At 40.5% G+C, this 17,278-nt stretch overlaps 1 protein-coding gene across 3 annotated transcripts in view; it reads right to left on the reverse strand.

The window, feature by feature from the left end:
- Positions 1-14,027: 14,027 nt before the first annotated feature.
- Positions 14,028-17,278, reverse strand: part of LOC6549828 (innexin shaking-B) — a 32,930-nt gene continuing 29,679 nt past the window's right edge. For all 3 annotated transcript variants that reach the window (XM_026981937.1, XM_026981936.1, XM_001978597.3), the window contains 3 exons: positions 16,029-16,195; positions 15,786-15,964; positions 14,028-15,393 (listed from right to left, as the gene is read on the reverse strand). In XM_026981937.1, the coding sequence (XP_026837738.1) occupies positions 15,201-15,393; positions 15,786-15,964; positions 16,029-16,195 (539 nt within the window). In that variant the 3' untranslated portion in view covers positions 14,028-15,200. The remainder of the gene's footprint in view (positions 15,394-15,785; positions 15,965-16,028; positions 16,196-17,278) is intronic.

A 17,278-nucleotide genomic window follows, 5' to 3' on the forward strand; every position in this document is an offset into this window, starting at 1 on the left:
TGTTACGTGGCCATCTAAGCCGTGAAGTACCAGGGAAATGGACTACTCACTAAATGCGTGATGATTACTACCCCTACTTCGATTTCATTCAGGTTTTTTGAGCTGATCGAGCACAAACCAGTGCCTCCGATCAGCTAACTGCGTCCAGGCTGGCACAAAGTTCTTAGTTTCACGTGCTTGAAATGTGGAGTGCTAGATGGAAGGCCAACCACTCTGCACATAACTGAAATGGCCACCAAGTGAGGCATGCACGCAGTTCGCGTGCCAACGTATTCTTGTGGGGCTTCGCCGACATTCAAGCCCTTCCTTGCGAGGACTATGTAGAACGTACCCACCGATCCACCCGATGATCCACACAATCCACCCCTTCATTAGCCAAGTTGCGCAGGCAAACAGCCCAAATACAATATTATTTTACATGGCCAAACAATGCGACGACGCCACTCGAGTACCCGAGTACCCAAATCCCCAATTTCCCTTTGGCCACCGAATTCACAGGTAAACACGCGCCGGCGGAGGTGTAAAAGTCAAAACAATGACAAGAAAATTAGCTATAAATGTGGCCCCTTTTTCGCTTTTTTGTTTAACAAGCGACTGCCACACGAACCAAAAAAGCCAAAAAATACAAAAAAAGGGAAATCCGAGTGCAAAACGGTTGGCAAGTCGATAAATAAACAAGTGACAGCCAGGGCAAAGGGGCATGGGGCACGGGTCACGGGGCATGGGGCACGGGAATCGGGGGCTGGAGTTTGGGGCTTGGGGCCTGCGAACTGGGGACTGGGGACTAGGCACACAGGAGGTTGATTAATACGGGGCCAAAGGTCGGGTTAGCTCTGACAATAAACAATATTTAATTTTACATGTGTCGCTGATGATGCCACAGAAAAAGATTCGCGGAAAGGGGCTGTCGGTGGGCAAATTTGATCAGGTTCAGGGCCTGGCAGGCACAGTATGTGCTCCAATCCATTTCGAATTTGTCAGGATGTTCGGAATTTAATTCAGGGCTAAAGTTGTAGTTTTACAGGATGAATGCCAGATACGTTTTCTAATGAATACTGAGAGCCTTGTGAACTTGGCTGCCATATCAATCATTACGGATGGTTGGCAATAGCTCCTGCCCGCTGGAGTTTAGTGCCGAACATGGATAGTGAAAGTGGCAAGTGTGATCAACTAAGTTGGCAGGGAATCGATGGTTCGACTTGGGCGAGCGCTGTGCCACCGAAAAGGTCAAAGTTTGCCCACAGCCAGCCGATTTTTTTGGGCACTCTGGCTTGTTTTTCCGTTTGTTTTACTGAGCTGCGCTAATGCTAACAATGTTAATTAGCGACTCCTGCCTTTTGTTTTAATTGCGGGGGGTGCTGGCAGTGCCCCCACCCCTCTCGCTCGTCGCAAAACAAAGGGGTTAGTTGCCGTTGGCCAAGTTAATTGCATTTCTCGCGCAAGAATGCCTTTGGCCTCCGGCGGCGCCCGCTGCGTCAACTCGAAAAACTGAGTAAGCTCGACAGTGCGGCAGCTCGGCAGCTCGGCAGCTCGGAAACTGTTGTTGGCACAACACAAATCAGGAAAGGATCGGGACTTAGTTGCTCTAATACGGTTGGCACTTGGAGGGCAGGGAAAACTATGCTGGGACCAGGAGCTCGGACAGGGGAAGGGGCAGGGGAAGGATGGAGGAAACTGGAAAGGGGTGAGTGAATTCGATTAAAATTACATTTTTCACAGCGAGGAACAGGACACGCAGCGTGAATCCTTTTGATTGTTGCTCGCTCGCATTTGCAACTTGTGCAACGCATTTAATTTTATTTCATTTGAGTTTCATTTGCCAATCGCCGCCCCGCAGCCCCCGTGCTTTATATTTTATTTTATTTTGTACTCAGTGTTTCGTATTTTGTATTTTGTATTTCGTGTTTCCTTTTTCCCACTCGCAGTTGACAACCCTTCGCAGGACCTTCCGCGCCACAGGACACTGGTTTCTGGCGAGGATCGGGCGGCTCGGGCGGCTCGGGCAGGAAGCAAAGCTGGCCACGTTGTGGGCTCACGTACCCGGCCACAAGCGAGGTCTACCAGAAGCCACCCCGTAGGCACACTGAGCGAAATGGGTGGTTGGCTGGTTGGTTGGTTGCACTGGGTCTAATTGCAAAGCAAGATTGGGCAAGTGGGGATTTTTATTAAATGGACTAATGCCTAATGAACTAACAAATGGCTACACAAATAGAATATATTCATAGATATTCATGGCGGAAAATGACTAGTTTCAGAAACAGCAATCTTTAGACTGCCTTCTCTAGCTTATTTGTTAATTGCTTATCAGTCAAAGCCACATCTTTCGCCGAACTGCGCCCCGGTTTCTCGCAGTGCGCTGCGAGTCGTCGCCTTGCTGTGTGTCGTCGTCATCAAAAAGGACACTTGACGGGTACAACAAAAGCCGATGTTGTGCTGCCACCGTTTGCTATTTTATTTCTATTCGCCTCATTCATTCATTTGCAGCTTTTAGCGCTGCCTTTTGTCCGTGCTTATCGTCCTGTCCCTTTCTAATGCCCATCGCCCCATCTCCCTCTCGCACTTTCCTCCTCGCGCCGTTTTTATTTCTTTTTTTTGAATGAGTGCGCTCCTCACATAACGCTCGTCCGCTGTGCGCCTGATTATCCTTTCAATTAAATTGTAGCGTAACATTTTCCACATCGCCGGTGCCGCAGCGAGTCCTGCAGAAAGAGACCGCTGCATGCGGAGCGAAAGAGAGCGACGGACGGAGGATGGAGGATGTAAATGCCTTCTAGGCGAGTGAGTGCAAGTGGGACGAAATGTCCTGTTCTCGGGGCGAGAGTGTGAATGCAACTGCGAGTGTCCTTATTCACTGAGTGGTGAATGGGTGCACGAGTGAATGGCTGGCTGAGTGTGGCTGTTGATTTTGCTAATGGCCCCAGGACCTTCGAACCCAAAAACCCGATCTCGGGGCAAAAGTCACTTTTTGCGAGGGTTCGATTTGTGGAACAGCTTTTCAAATTTCATCGATATGTGAACGTGTGTTCGGTCCCTTGCTAGTAAGTAGGTTTTCAAAATAAATGTCTCATTACTGCATGCAAGCGCTTACTATCGGTGAAAGAAAGGGAAACGCTCTCCAACAATTGCAAATTCCAGTTAGTCAGTTTGGGACGTATATTTTACCCAATTCAAATGTCATTTGTAAATATTGTTATTTTTTATGTTTTAATTGTCCTTTTGGCAGCGGGCGGAGATGGGCTCGCGGTACATAATAATTTGCCATTTGCAATCCCAAAAACGAGTTGTCCACTATCAGCAGACATTTGGAATGGAATGGAAAAAAGACAAGTTGAATGTCGAGGCTGGCATTTTTATTTTTGATTTTGATTTTGCTTTCCATTTGTGATTTCTAATCCCGCCTGCTCCATTTGTGTTGCCATTAACAGCGAGTGCCGTTGTTTATGTGCCTGCTCCTGATTTATTTATTTATTTATTATTACATTTGACTGATTGCCAACACCAGCCGCCCCACACCCCCGAAACACTCATGTATTATGGACAAGTTGATTGTCGAGCGGCAGCAGCCTGATTTTCGTTTTGTGTAGGCAAATCATATTATATCATATCATCTATTATGCAGCGTTGCCCAAATAAAATCCCATTTAGCACCGGGCAGAAGCGGAAGGATGAGTGGCTGAGCGGCAGAGCGAAGCTCTTAGAACTCCAACTGCAATCGGATTCCGAGCTGAGCCCTTTCAGCCCGCCCAGAAGCGATGAGATGTGGTCCCCCAGCGATGGCCGCTCCTTTGACATAGTTTCTTCATTCGCCCGAGGAAGGGGCAGGCAATTTGCAATTCAAATATCCCACTTGGAATCATTGCCCTTGGAATGAGCCACTTAAGCCAATTAATGCCAACTTGTACCTAAATATCAAACACACCTAGCTTCATTTGTCAGAGGAGCTGTAATTTTTCAAGTTTGTGTTTTAGGCAGCATACAATTTGGGTTAGTCAATATTTGTAATATTTGTAAAAAACGTGCAAAAGATGCACCCATAAGGTATTAAAGACAGCTGGCAAAGTGAAGTTGAGCTTTCCCACAGATTCTTCATCACTTTACAGATTGATTCGCAACCAGAAAGCCTAAAATGTAAAAACTTCCCATTAAATTGTCGTTGAGTGTTAGTTAGTGGGCGTGTTGATCCTTTTGGGCATTCAAGAGTCGCCGATGCACGAGGACCTCATTTGTGCAGTTTTTCTCGCAAGAGGTGAGCAAACATGCTGCTGGTGGATAAACTAATGAACGCCAGCCGTGCAAAAACACTGGCACAGTGGAGCCTCGCAGGATGGCCCGCCAAGGAAGAAGCGCCCCCTCGCCGGAGTCCCACTGTAGTGCACATTTACTCGAATCTCCAATTGATTTGACAGCCAAACAGGCAAACAGCCGAATAAACAGGCTGGCAAACAAGCGAGCGAGTCAACAAAGGCCCAGGACTCTGCATTTTTTGCGAGTGCGCATTTCCGCTAAGCAAAACAAAAAACGAGGATACTTTGGGAAAATGGGTAAACAGCCGAACGGTGCGCTTATCCGACATCTGCGATATGCGATTCATCACCTTTGTGACGGCCCAATTCAATCAGCGGTAATTATGTCGCATGCAAGTCCGTTATCGTCCTGCCGGATCTCTCCGAAACTCAAAACTCACAACTCCCGACTCACAGCTCAAACTGAAACTGAAACCGAAACCGAAGCCAGAAGGGCCTGGGATTAGCCATCCGTGTTTATTAAAAGCAGCCGTGAATAGCATTCAGATGACTATCGAAGGGCTTAGTTACGCAGTAGCCTGATTATATTGGCAGTGCCGAGTGTTGCATCCGAGGGCCGGATGTCGATTTCCATCGCAAATCTGCGCACTGCACCTGAGATCAGCGGGAAGCGATAGAAGAGGTTTATTTGCAGCGACAACGTGCAAACAGGTAACACACTTGGCTTGATATGCCCAGCCAAAAAGCAGTACTACACTCACACACGATTATTGCCTAGTCAAGGCAAAATATCATTGCAGTTAAGGCCAATGAAGCCCATATTAAACACATATCTCGGTGCTATATAATACTCGTAAATGTATAAGTATTTATTGTCTAGGACACTCTGGTCTATTTCCATTCAGTCGATTAGCTCTGTCCGTTTGTTTGTTTCTTTGCCCACTGGTTCTCAGCTTACTTCAATTCCTCAAAATCTCGTCGTTCTTAAGTTTGAAATTAGCAGATAGATTTAATAAGTGCCATAGAAAGGACTGATGAATAAATGGGCAAGTAATATATATATTTTTTTCTTTTTTAGAAGGAAATGTTTATTTATAGGAAAGCGTACTACTACCATCTAGGCAGCTTAATCGAATGAGAATTTTTCTCATGCGATTATCTACAGCAATTTAACGTATTTATAAAGGAACATTATTATTATTATTATAAAGGAACATTTGGGGCAATAGATAGCACACATAACTTAAAAGGGAACTTTGTTCATTTTGCAATCTTGGACTTGAATGCTTGCTGCAGTCCGCTAGTTTCAAGCACAATTTAGTTGCCTCTTGTCAATTGAAACATCATTCCGATTACATCTGGTACTTGCTGCATGGGTGGCCATCTCTGCGGTGAAAGTGGAGTACAATGATGGCCCCAGAACACTTCTTTGATCAACGCTTGCCTCAATGCATTTTGGAGAAGACTTGCATCCATCGGTCGTCGTGCAAAATGTGCGTTTTCCAAGAAGCTGTGGTGTGAGAAGTTTCTTGGCTTTGCGCTTAAAACGGAAAACCAACTTTTCTTTTGGGTTGTTTGTGAGTCCTAATAAAATGCATTGCCGACTTTTGGGCTGTGCATATACTCGCACATTTACGTTTATAGAGCCATCTGGCGGCTGTACGATGCACTTCTCTTCCCATATCTATATATTAGTCTACACTGCGCCCCCATAGGTGGTGCTTTCTTTGGGCCAGTACCCTTAGTACCACAGCTTACCGCCATTTCGTTGACCAATCCTTAGTTCCCAACTACGCCGTGGCACAAGTGGCGCTATTCAGAAGTAGTTCCCAAAACTAACAAGAGGCGCCAGGTGGCGCTTTACTGTGCTTATAAGCTTGCTGTCAACTTTAAAAGTGGTAGATACTAATTAATTCTCAATTTAATTTAATTAAGACCAATGGTCCTAATGAGAAGGTAAGACTGCACTAAATAAAAGTGCGAGTTAAGGAATGGCACATATACAAAGCTGCACTTTACGCCCTAACTTTGAGATTGATTACATACACGCCATCTATATATGGAAAATGCGTATTTTAATCAACGGCAACCGTGCGTATGAGGAACGCGATTTAAGCCAATTTCTGTCAATGTGCAGACCCAGGAAAAGGGTTTTTCTGAACGCCATTTTTAATTTAAATTTTTGTAAGCAAAAGCAAAAAATAAACGAGAATTTATATTCCCTTAAACTTTCTTAGGCACATTACCAACTCCTTTGTAAGGCATTTCAGTGCTGCATAGTAGAGATGGTTAAGCTGAAATCGTGTTTCGCCCCTCCGGTGAAATAAAAGCCATTGGATATTTATGTATATTTCGTAACAAATCGAAAATTGTTTTTATTACTTTCTGATCAAAATCATACAACGTTGTCAATTCGTTTTGTTGATTACTCAATTATCGCATTATAATAATGTGTTTTTGGTTTATGTTTGGTTTTGTTTGATTTTTTTTTGTGTTTTTCGCTTTTTTCGTTTTGTATTTTTAATCTTGTCTGTTTTTGGTTTTTACGTTTGTTGCTTGCTTCTTTAATAATAATTTATAATTATAATAATTTATATAATAATATTTTATAATATTACTTGGTAATTATTAATTCCCATCAACGTCCCTGGCCTTTTGTTTCTTGTTGGGAGTGTCGGGGGCGGGGGGTGGCTCGGGGAGGGAGTTCCCCCAGCCCCTTTCTTCCTCTACCGACTGGGCTCTTTCGCTTTGCTTTGCTTTTTCATTTGCTTTTCCTTTGCATCTGCCTGTGTTTGTTTGTCTTTGCCTTTACTTTACTTTACTTTACTTTTAATGCATATGATTTTTGGTTTTATTTCTCCCTTCTGCTCTGCCGTCTTTTAGTTGTATTTCATTTTATATAATGCGCCTGCTGCAATAATTTTAGTTTGTAAAATTAACTAATCGTAAAATGTGTGTATGTGGGTATGTGTGAGTGGGTGTATGTATACTGATGTGTGATGGATACTGTCTGCGGTCTGTCTGTGTGTTGGCTGTGTGTATGCGTGTGCGTGTTATTTACAAGTCGATTTTCTGTTCAGTGTCTTAAATGTTAGGTGTCCTCGCCTCCACTTCCGTTTCCGCTTAGTACTCACTCCTCCTCGCTTTATTGCATATTTTTATTATTATTGGTATTTCATTTGCTGACGTATATATATATATATAATATATATATTCGTGTATATATATATCTGCATACCGCCCTCGTGTGTGTGTAGTTCGAATATGACCGCCTGTGAGTGTATAATTTATTACTTAGTCTGCTAAAAATTCACGTTTATATCCTCAATATAGCGGCTTCATATAAGTGTATGCCATGTACTGTATATAGATTTGTTTTGCCTCCTCATTTCCTCCTCCGATCGGATCGATTCGAGTAGTATATACTAAAAATTCTCGTCACTGGTATTATGCATATAGTATATGTATGTGTGTGTATATGTATGGCGATCGGGGCACGTGCGCATATATCGGACGTGCATATATATCGACGGATATCGGATATATGATCACATGTATATGTTCGCGGCTCCGATCTATACTGCCTGGCTCTCCCTTCTCCATTCTCCCTTCTCGCTATCGTTATCGTCATCACTATCGCTATCGCTTCCATTGCCATCAATAATAAATTGATTCGTTAAATAATTTAAATTGTATATTACTTATATGGGGCCTTAACACCTAATCCGTACTGCCTACGTGTTTCGTTTCGTTCGTTTCGTTTCAAGTTTGCGGTGTCACTCATTTGAAAATTTATAAACTGAGGACGTTTCCTTGTCTGTATGTGTGTATGTGTGTGTGTTGCGTCGGGTGTGTGTTTGTGTTTGGGTATATATATGTATGTATTTGCGTATATATATATATATATATATACCTATATAGCTTCAAATTAAAGCTTTATTAACCATGCTCGCGTTTTGTTTTCGTATTAACAAAATTAAACGTTCGTAATAATCGTACTCAAGACTCAATAATCGATAATCATAAATTACGATAACTGCACGTTATAACTAGTTAAATGTCCATTACCGTTACCGTTACCGTTACTGTTTACCATTATCTTTACCTTTACCGTTAGCATTTACCATACAAGTACAAGTACAAAAAAAAGATTGGATCTACTACTTCTCTATCGATTTCGATCGATTATTCTCGATACTCAGCGACTTACACTCGACATCGCTCCACTGGGTAGTTGTATGCGTTATTTGAGTAATCCATAGGTCTGTATATCTGTATAATTATGCTATATCCATATACCTAGATATATCTGTGTGTATATAAGAGATACAAACTAGAAGTACGCTTAACGCCTAAAAGTATTCACTAGATTCGATCTACTCCTTTCAGCTCCTACATCCGCCTTCTTAATTCGCATGTCCTTCGCTCCAGTGGTTGTGCATTGTGGTTGTGGTGGCCATTGTAATTGTTATCGTAATTGTGGTTGTGATCTCGATTCAGCCATCGATTTCGTTTTCGTATTCGATTCTTGGGGGGTGTGCGTATCTAGGGGTGGTGGTCTTTCGATAGAAATGGGAATGGAAAGTAATCGACGTCTTTCATTGGATATGTGCGAGTGTCTCTAGTTAAAAAAAATATTAATCAATTTGAAGCAGCTGAAGATGGGGATTTTTCGGAAACCCACTCATTCTTCTGTGCTGGGGTTTGGGGAAATCTATCGGTTATTGGTTATCGAAGTCGGTTTAGTCTAATATTGCGTGTATAAGTTGCGTAGTCCTTAACGGAACTTTAGTGTACAAATATGAATGCTTTATCTTGATTTTTTATTTTTTTTCGTTTGTTCTCTTTTGTTTGCCATTTGTTACTGCTTTAAAATCTTTGTTTTTACTTCAGTTCTTTTTGAATTTCATTTTTGTGTAGATTTGTTCTTTTCTGTCTGCGCCTGCCTGCCTTTTTGCGTCTTTCTTCTTGACCTCTTCTACCCATTCTTCCATATATTAATAGTTGCTTTTACCTTTTGTTTTGTATAAATATTCAATGCATTATTCAATTATTATTAATTATTTAGTATTCGTTATTAAGTGTAATCAAAATTCCTCTAGTTGAAGGCAATCGGCGAATATATTTGAAATTATTTATGCAATTATTTTACATACGTTCGTTTCGTTTTATCATTTACATTACATTACGTTTTACTAAACTTAGGATCTCCTGGAAAACAAGTTGAAATACAAATAGTTCCTTACACTGACTGCTTTTCTACATAATTTAATAATTTCATAATTTGTCTACCTGTCAGCCTGCTGCTTTTCGTCCCATCGCTTTTGTCTGGTTAAAAAGTCATCTGAATCTGGAAAACTTAGGTGTAATTTTGCTAAGAATGTCTCGCTCTACGGTTACCAACTAATCCACGTTTGTTGTAAAACACTTTATATATAGGTATGTATATGCTTCTTCGAATATATATATATTTAATTATATATACGCTGGGTGTTTTATGTCTGTCGGCTATGTACAGGTCGTGTATTGGTTGATTTGTGTTAAAAGTTATGCTTACTCGTAAATTGTATTTAGAAAAAAAATGCTCACCGACTCGGCCTCTATATAATAAATATATACACGGTTTGCTGGTTGATCGATCGGTCTCACTTGAAAATCTTTAAGGCAGTTTTCCTATACACTCCATCAAATGCGGCTCGCTAATTTTGTGGCTGAACTCTGGGCCACCAACGAAATCAATCTCTTTCTATCATTTTCAAGCCTATGAGATCTTGGGGCGTGGCCAATAGCATAGAAAACTTCAACAAAAACAAAAAGCGATTAAAAATTAGAATTAAATCACATTTGAAGCTGAAACGTTATTCCAGCTGGGGAAACAAAGTATTTTGACTCAAATAGTGAATTATATGCGCTACGCTGGAAGACAATAAATTAGCTGCTTGTGAAAGTCCCCAGCCACGCCCACTTAGTCCAGGAAAACTGAGTTTCCCTCATCATTTCAGTCCTGGTCCTTCGATCTCGCCTAAAAAGTTGCCTCACTAATTATTGTCTGCTATTTGTTCACACACACACAAATTGATATATACGCTAAGTGCCTAAAGTAATCCTGAACCGCAATCCGATTTGGTTAATCAAGTGACGACCTTCGGATATATTGGCTATCGAAATCGAAATCGAGAATCGGGAGAAACCGAAACGAAGGAGGTTTTAAGCCGTGGGCCTAGTTAAATGATCTAGATACGAGCTCGATTTTGCGATTTTTCAATTTGGGTTCGCATTTCGGTAATTTTCAGCAATTTTGTATATTTTCGCTTAGTGCTATTAATTGGATGTTCTTAAGTTTTGGTATTCGTTTTGGTTTTAGCTTTAGCTTCGTAAAAATTTGTCTGAGAATGTGAATTGGCAGTTTCAATTTGTATGCAGTATTTGTTATTTGATCTTTACAATTTTGATTATATTAGTATACAATTAAAAAACGCTTTCGCTTCCTAATAAAAAGTTGTCACTATTCGATTCGATTCGTTTCTGCTAGGGAATTCAACTAAATTGTTTTTTTTTTCGTTACCGTTGCGCTACTCACTCACTAATTCGATTTAAAATATACGTTACGAGTATTTCACCAATATTCTTCACTAATTGTTGCTTCTAGTTCGTTCGATTTCTTGGTTCAGTTTTTATTGCGTTTTTGAGCCGTGAGAAATTGACTTTCTTCGTCGCTTTAAATTGAGCGGGTGCTGAGAAAGAGAAAGATAATGAGAGAGAGAGAAAGGGAGAGAGAGGAACAGGTGGGTGGAGAATCTGAAATGCAACCCGAAAATAAAACCAAAAAAACAATGATATGTATACAAGTCTCTTTTTTATTGCACGAATGAACAAATGAGTGAGAAAGTACGATAGAAGTTACAGAACTAAAACCTTAACTTAGCCACCAAACAATACATAATAATTATACACAAACAATATGGCAGAACCCAAATTCAGACCGGGAACAAACAAACAGACAAACAAATGAACAAACGAACACAAACATTAATCACTGGAAAAAAAAAGATGTCTTCAACAGAATTGTTCAATATTCATACGGAATATACGAGGTTTGTAGCCCGTTTCCACTGTCACATGTTCAGACGTGTGTAAAACATGTAGAATACAAGTGCATTACTCTATGATAGGAAAAATGGCGACGATCACACATGAAATTTACATTCTCCTCATATTTGAAATGCTGATCAGTGACATTCTGCATGTGTGCATTTCTTTGCTTTTTTCTTCAAGTGGAAACCGGCTATGTAGTGAAAAAATAGTTAAAAGATACTTTCAGTGGGAACGAGATTGAAAAGGAGTGTGTGAAAGAGAGAGAGAGAGACAGAGAGAGAGAGCGAAAAAAGTGCAGTGCTGTGTGGTGAGAATTGGACAGAATTGTACAGGAGGTGGTGAAACGTGGTGAAGAGTCATCGTTGTTACCGTTAGCTCTGCCTGATTCCGTTTCCGTTCTAATTTTCATTTCCGTTTCCGGATGTGCTTATTGCTTCTACGATTGCGTCTATGAAATGTCCTTCTTATTTTCTAGATTCAGCTAGTACAATTCGAACTCTTTGACCTAATATTGCGGCAAATACTTTGAAAAATAAAGTCTTGCGTATTGTTCGTTTGCTTTTGCTTGTTTGTTCGATCGCCCCTAGATCTATTACGATATTTTACAATTGCTTTTAGTTGGAGTTACGAGTTACGAGATACGAGAGATTCCATCTTGAGCTACACTAAGTATTCCTTCCTTTATTTCTTTCGTTTGTTTGTTTTTTCGTTAGCCTAGCATGTAGATCATATACGTATCGCTTTAACACTATCGACTAATGGCAATTTCCTTGTAATATGCTTACGTTTTGGTATGGTATTCCTTCTTATTCGCACCCCCTTAATTACAGTGTAAGTAACCTCGATATTTATACATTTGCTTTTCGTTTACCATGTTTGTGGTTGTGTTGTGTGTGGCTTTAAGTGTGTGTGTGTGTGTGTGGGCTTAACCTACGAATCCACGACAAAAAAAACGCTGACAAAATGGTTCAGTTTGAACTAGAATTACAATTACTTCACTTAGTTGGCTATAAGCTTTTAAAAAAAAAATACGCTAAAATTACTTATTACCATTTATTGTTACATTTATTGTTTTTTCGCTTCAACCTTACACCCACATTCTCCTCCCTCTAAATTGTAATGCGTCTTTGAGTATGCTGAGTAGTGTGAGTAGACGGAAAAAGCACTCAAATTAGGGGATCTAAATCCAAAATGAATTCCCGAAAGGAGTGAGGTTTTGAGCAGGTCCACATCGGCAATTCCTGATTCTGTGACAAGGAACAATCATCGGGTGTTAATTCCTTTTGCTTTCTTGTAACTACTATCGGCATTGCAGTGCTGGCCCTACGGAAATACCTTCCATTTCCTATCAGGTCCACCCCCATTACGATTCATATATGTATGTATGGTCTTTAACTATTTAAACTTGATTTTACAATTACTGGTTTTGTTGGCAGTGACATTTGTTGTTAGATTTGCATCTCTGGCTTGGCTTTTTCTGGCTGTGTACTTGTTTTCTTGGTCGTCCTTCAAGAGATGGGAAAATACGACGGGGAGGGGGGAAAACTTTTGAGGCATCTGTGTAACTGGTTCTTTGGTCCATTTCTTGGGGATTGGGGGCTGCGGAAGGAGGAAGATGGAACTTGGAAGGACCCTGGATCAGGGATCGGGATCCAAAAAAAGAGGGGAGCTTGGAGTTAGAGAGTGGGAGGTGCGCTTCAAAAGGTTTTCTGGACGGATATTACGATTTGTAGCACATGATGAACTCGCGGATGGGTGACTCTTTTTCGGAGGGGGCGATGTTTGTCATAGAAGGGCTTTACTGTAGGACCACCTGCAATGCCTGGGGGAATTGTCGAACTCCCGCACTGTACCCTCCTGCTTAGGACTTTATTTGCTAGCGGTATTATAAAGTTATTATCGTTGCGTTTACACTTGATTCATGTGGCAAAGCGTGAGTGTCCCGCCCGTTTTTCCTGGCTTTCTTTTCGCATTTACCTCTTGAGTACTAGGCGTATTTTTCGTAGAGAGAGATAGAGTTGAGTATGCTCTATTATTAGTGGAGTTAATTGTTTTATGATGCGAATGTTGGCTGCTCTCTTTTGCTGAATGATCGATTGATAATTATATATATTTATATATGCTTTACATGCTATATACGTGTGTGTTTGTGTGTTTTGTGTTGTGTTGTGAGTGTGTGTGAGCTTAAAACATTTCCGTTTCCGTCTGTCTGTTTGTCTTAGTGAGTTGGGAGTTACGCTCTGTTCGGTCGGTTTTTCAGTTTTTCAGTTTTTCGGTTATATAATGATGCGTGCTATAGTTTCTTCTAATTAAACTATGTAAATGTATCTTTTGTTTCGGTTTTCGGTATTCGGTATGGTATTTTCTGAACTTTCTTTGATATTTACTGATATTTTCTGTTCGTTTCGTCTCGGTTTTAGGTTTTACTCTTTCTTTTTCTTTTTCTTTAACATTATTTCGCTATCTGCTCATTTCGGGTTTCAATTTTCATTCATTTCTGTATACAAAAAAATTCTGTTTTCAGTTTGCCTTTTTTTGGTTGTTTTTTTCTATGTTTTTTTTGTTTTGTTTTCTTGTTCATTTGTTTAGCGGGTAATACAAATGCTTAGAGTTAAAAAAAAAAATTGTTTATATATATATATATATATATATATGTATATATATAATATATATATTATACATATATGTAGAATTACTTGTATGCTTGACTTAGTTAACCTACATTCGAATACATGAACACTTCAAGATATCATTGTAATAAGTAATTTAATTGAATTGAATTTAATTTAATTAAACTGTTACTCCCCTCTGCGATTTCCGCTTGCGATTTTCTTGACTTTCATTTGCTGCTTCTTCAAGGCGGGGAGGCTTTTCTTTCCCCGTCCTGTTGCGTTGTTCTAGCATCTCGTTTGTATGATACTCCTGCTTTTCCTCGGTGAAAGTGATGCTGATTTTCGACTCTTCTCCTTCTCTTCTATTGGGGTTAATACAGAAATGCAATTTTCCGCGGGCGTCGTCTCGACTTTGTTGATGTTTGGTTTAGTTAACGCTGCATGACAAGCAAAGTGCGATGTGTTCTACGGGGCGTATGAGTGATGTCGCTGTAAGCGTATGTGTGGCGTCGTCTGTGTGTCTGTGTGTGTGTGTGTGTGTGCGTGTGTGCGTATCTGTCTGTTGTTTCCGTTTCCGGTGCTGTCCATTTGCTGTTCTCCTCACACTTTGATCTTGTCCTTGGGGCAACTTTTCTATGGGTCGCTGATCGCTGATTTCCCAAGCGATCCCTTGTGACTTGTGACCTTGTGACCCCTGGCCGACGGCAGGCGCTACTTGCCACCGGCTTGGGTGTCCTGTCCGAAAGTCCCAGGACTTCCGTTCTAGATCTCTCGATTATTCGATATCCGTTTTCTCATTTACGTTAAATTGATTGATATTGGTTTTTGAGTAATTCCTTTCGTTGCGTGGCTGTTAATGCTTTCCTATTTTTCCATATTTCTCCATGCTTTCATTCCGCTTCCATTTGTCTATGTTGTATTCTATGCCTGTGGTTTTGGATGTGTTTGTATCGACTATCGATAGACTTAGTCTCCATGATTGAAAATGCTGATTTATGACTGACTGCGAGCTGACGATAGTTTTTTTGGTTGTATTTTTGAGATACGTTTTTTTTTAAAGATTTTTTAGCGGTGTGTTGAGTTGTAAGTTTTAATGAAGCGGCTGCTGCGAAGATCTCTAGATTCCTTTGTGGTTGTAATTGTCCTTTCTTAGTCTTGTTCTTGCTTTCGACATTTGAGTTGTTGAATTCGATGGTTTTCAAATGGAGACGACAAATTGCATTTTGTATTGTTTCTAATACTCCCAATATCATGCATCCTGTATTTCACCTTTTAAGCCAGGCACCCTGTGGTGTTGGTTATGTCCTAAACGATTCGCTAAGTCCTGTACAACATCACGAAATATAACTGTATCTATGTTTTCACCTAGTAAATACAACAAAAACCAATCGCCCATCTTCGAACGACGAACGATTATTTCAATAGCGTCACGACGCACTAACCTGCAATTGGAAAAATGGCATTAGGTTTTGTTTAATTTGTTTAAAATATTGTATACGCTAATGGGAATCACTAGATTTGATAAGGGCACAAGGTAGGCGTATTGACAAGAAACCTGGGCACCTGTGGCACCAGAAAGAGCTAAGGTTTCAAATTCACATAGGGGTCTACAAGGTATGCAGTGAAAAACGAACACGAATGCGAACTAGATAGTATTTTTGCTGCATACCACTAGACACCTATTTAGGGATTTTTGTGGAATCCACAAGAGTCATTCACATCTCATAGAAACGCGAATCCTTAGCTCGAAAGCTCCTTTTCAATCAATTTTACATCTCCCCTTAAGTATTCCCATATCAATGCCAGTGAGCCCCCCAATGTCTACGCAACTCACCTAAATCGCATACGAAATAAGTAGACCCTCATTCGAGGAGAGAATATAATAACCACCCTGTATATTAGCGTTAATAATGTGAGAAACGTTAATAATATAAACCAAAACCAAAGGAAAATGTAAATCTTCTCATTAACAACATTTAATGGTAAAATGCAAATGGCGTCGTGTTTCTCCACCTAGAAAAGCAGATTAAATTATTATTGAGTCTTGGGTTTGTCGAGAGCTGCATTCGTTACTCACCTCCCCACTTGAACCATATTTAAAAAATGTACATTTGGTCATTCTGGGAAATATGTAAATCATCGGATCCATGCGATCTTCCTGATCGGTCTCCATATAATCTATCACTTTCAGGCCAAATGTCATAAATTCGCCATCGAAAAATCGATTCATAAGAAACATTTGACCTGCAAAGGAACCACAAAAAAGATACAAATCAGCACCAAAGAGATACAGAGATACACTTTTCGTTCGTTCGGTTTATCTGCCTATCCATCTGTCCTACTTGAATATCTGTTTATCGGACCGGACACAGGAATTGATGGGTTCTTTGCCACCGATTTCCCGCCATTCATTTTTCATTAACCCTCTAGTTGTGCATGGGTGCATAGGTGCTCTTTGGAAAATTCGGCGTTACGAATCGGTACGGACTTTTCCCGGTCCGATGCATTCGGATCCGCTTGATCGATTGATTTAAGGCCAACGGGGCGGGAAGGAATCGATTTTCTCCTCAATTACAACTCACCCGCACCCGCGCAGCCCATTAATTATGGCAGATAGACCGACATCGGTTGCAGATACGGATTCGGATTCAGATTCGGAATCGGAATCGAAATCGAGAACCATCAATCGAACGCGCTAATTGCGGCTAATTGGGATGGAGATGGAGGTCAATGAACAAACAATGCTCCAAGGTACGTTAATTTTTATGGCGAACTGATGCGCATTTCATTGGTTTTATCGAGAGAACAATAGAGAAATAACCATTGGGATATGCTGCCACAGGGGCATTAAAAATTTTTTAACGACCACTTTCTGCGAAAGCACTGTGGTCATAATTATTTGCATAATAAACTTTTGAAGGAATAACCAATGAATGCTCAAAGGAAGACAACTTATTAAATGGAAAAGCCTTTGCTGAACAGCGCCTAATTTACTTTCAAATTCATTTGGCAACTAAGTGGGCTAGATAGATGGGATTTTTCATATACAGAGGAAAAAGCCTGATTCCACTGACACATATTTCTACATCCCGACCGAATGTACATTATCCAGGCAAGAAGGCTATAGTTGAGGGTCTCGACAGTACTCAATTGGGTATGTATGTATAATATAAGAAAATGCTTGTTTTAAGATTCAGTTAAAGCTAGTTTTATTACCAGTAAAATGAGATTTTGACCACACGAATCGTTTAGCCTGCATATTCTACAGATAATATTTAAAATCATTCCTATGAACGTCTTGACGTAGCGAGAAAAATATTTTAAATA

This window comes from Drosophila erecta, unplaced genomic scaffold (genome assembly GCF_003286155.1).
Source record: "Drosophila erecta strain 14021-0224.00,06,07 unplaced genomic scaffold, DereRS2 tig00000126-arrow-pilon, whole genome shotgun sequence".
NCBI lineage: Eukaryota > Metazoa > Arthropoda > Insecta > Diptera > Drosophilidae > Drosophila > Drosophila erecta.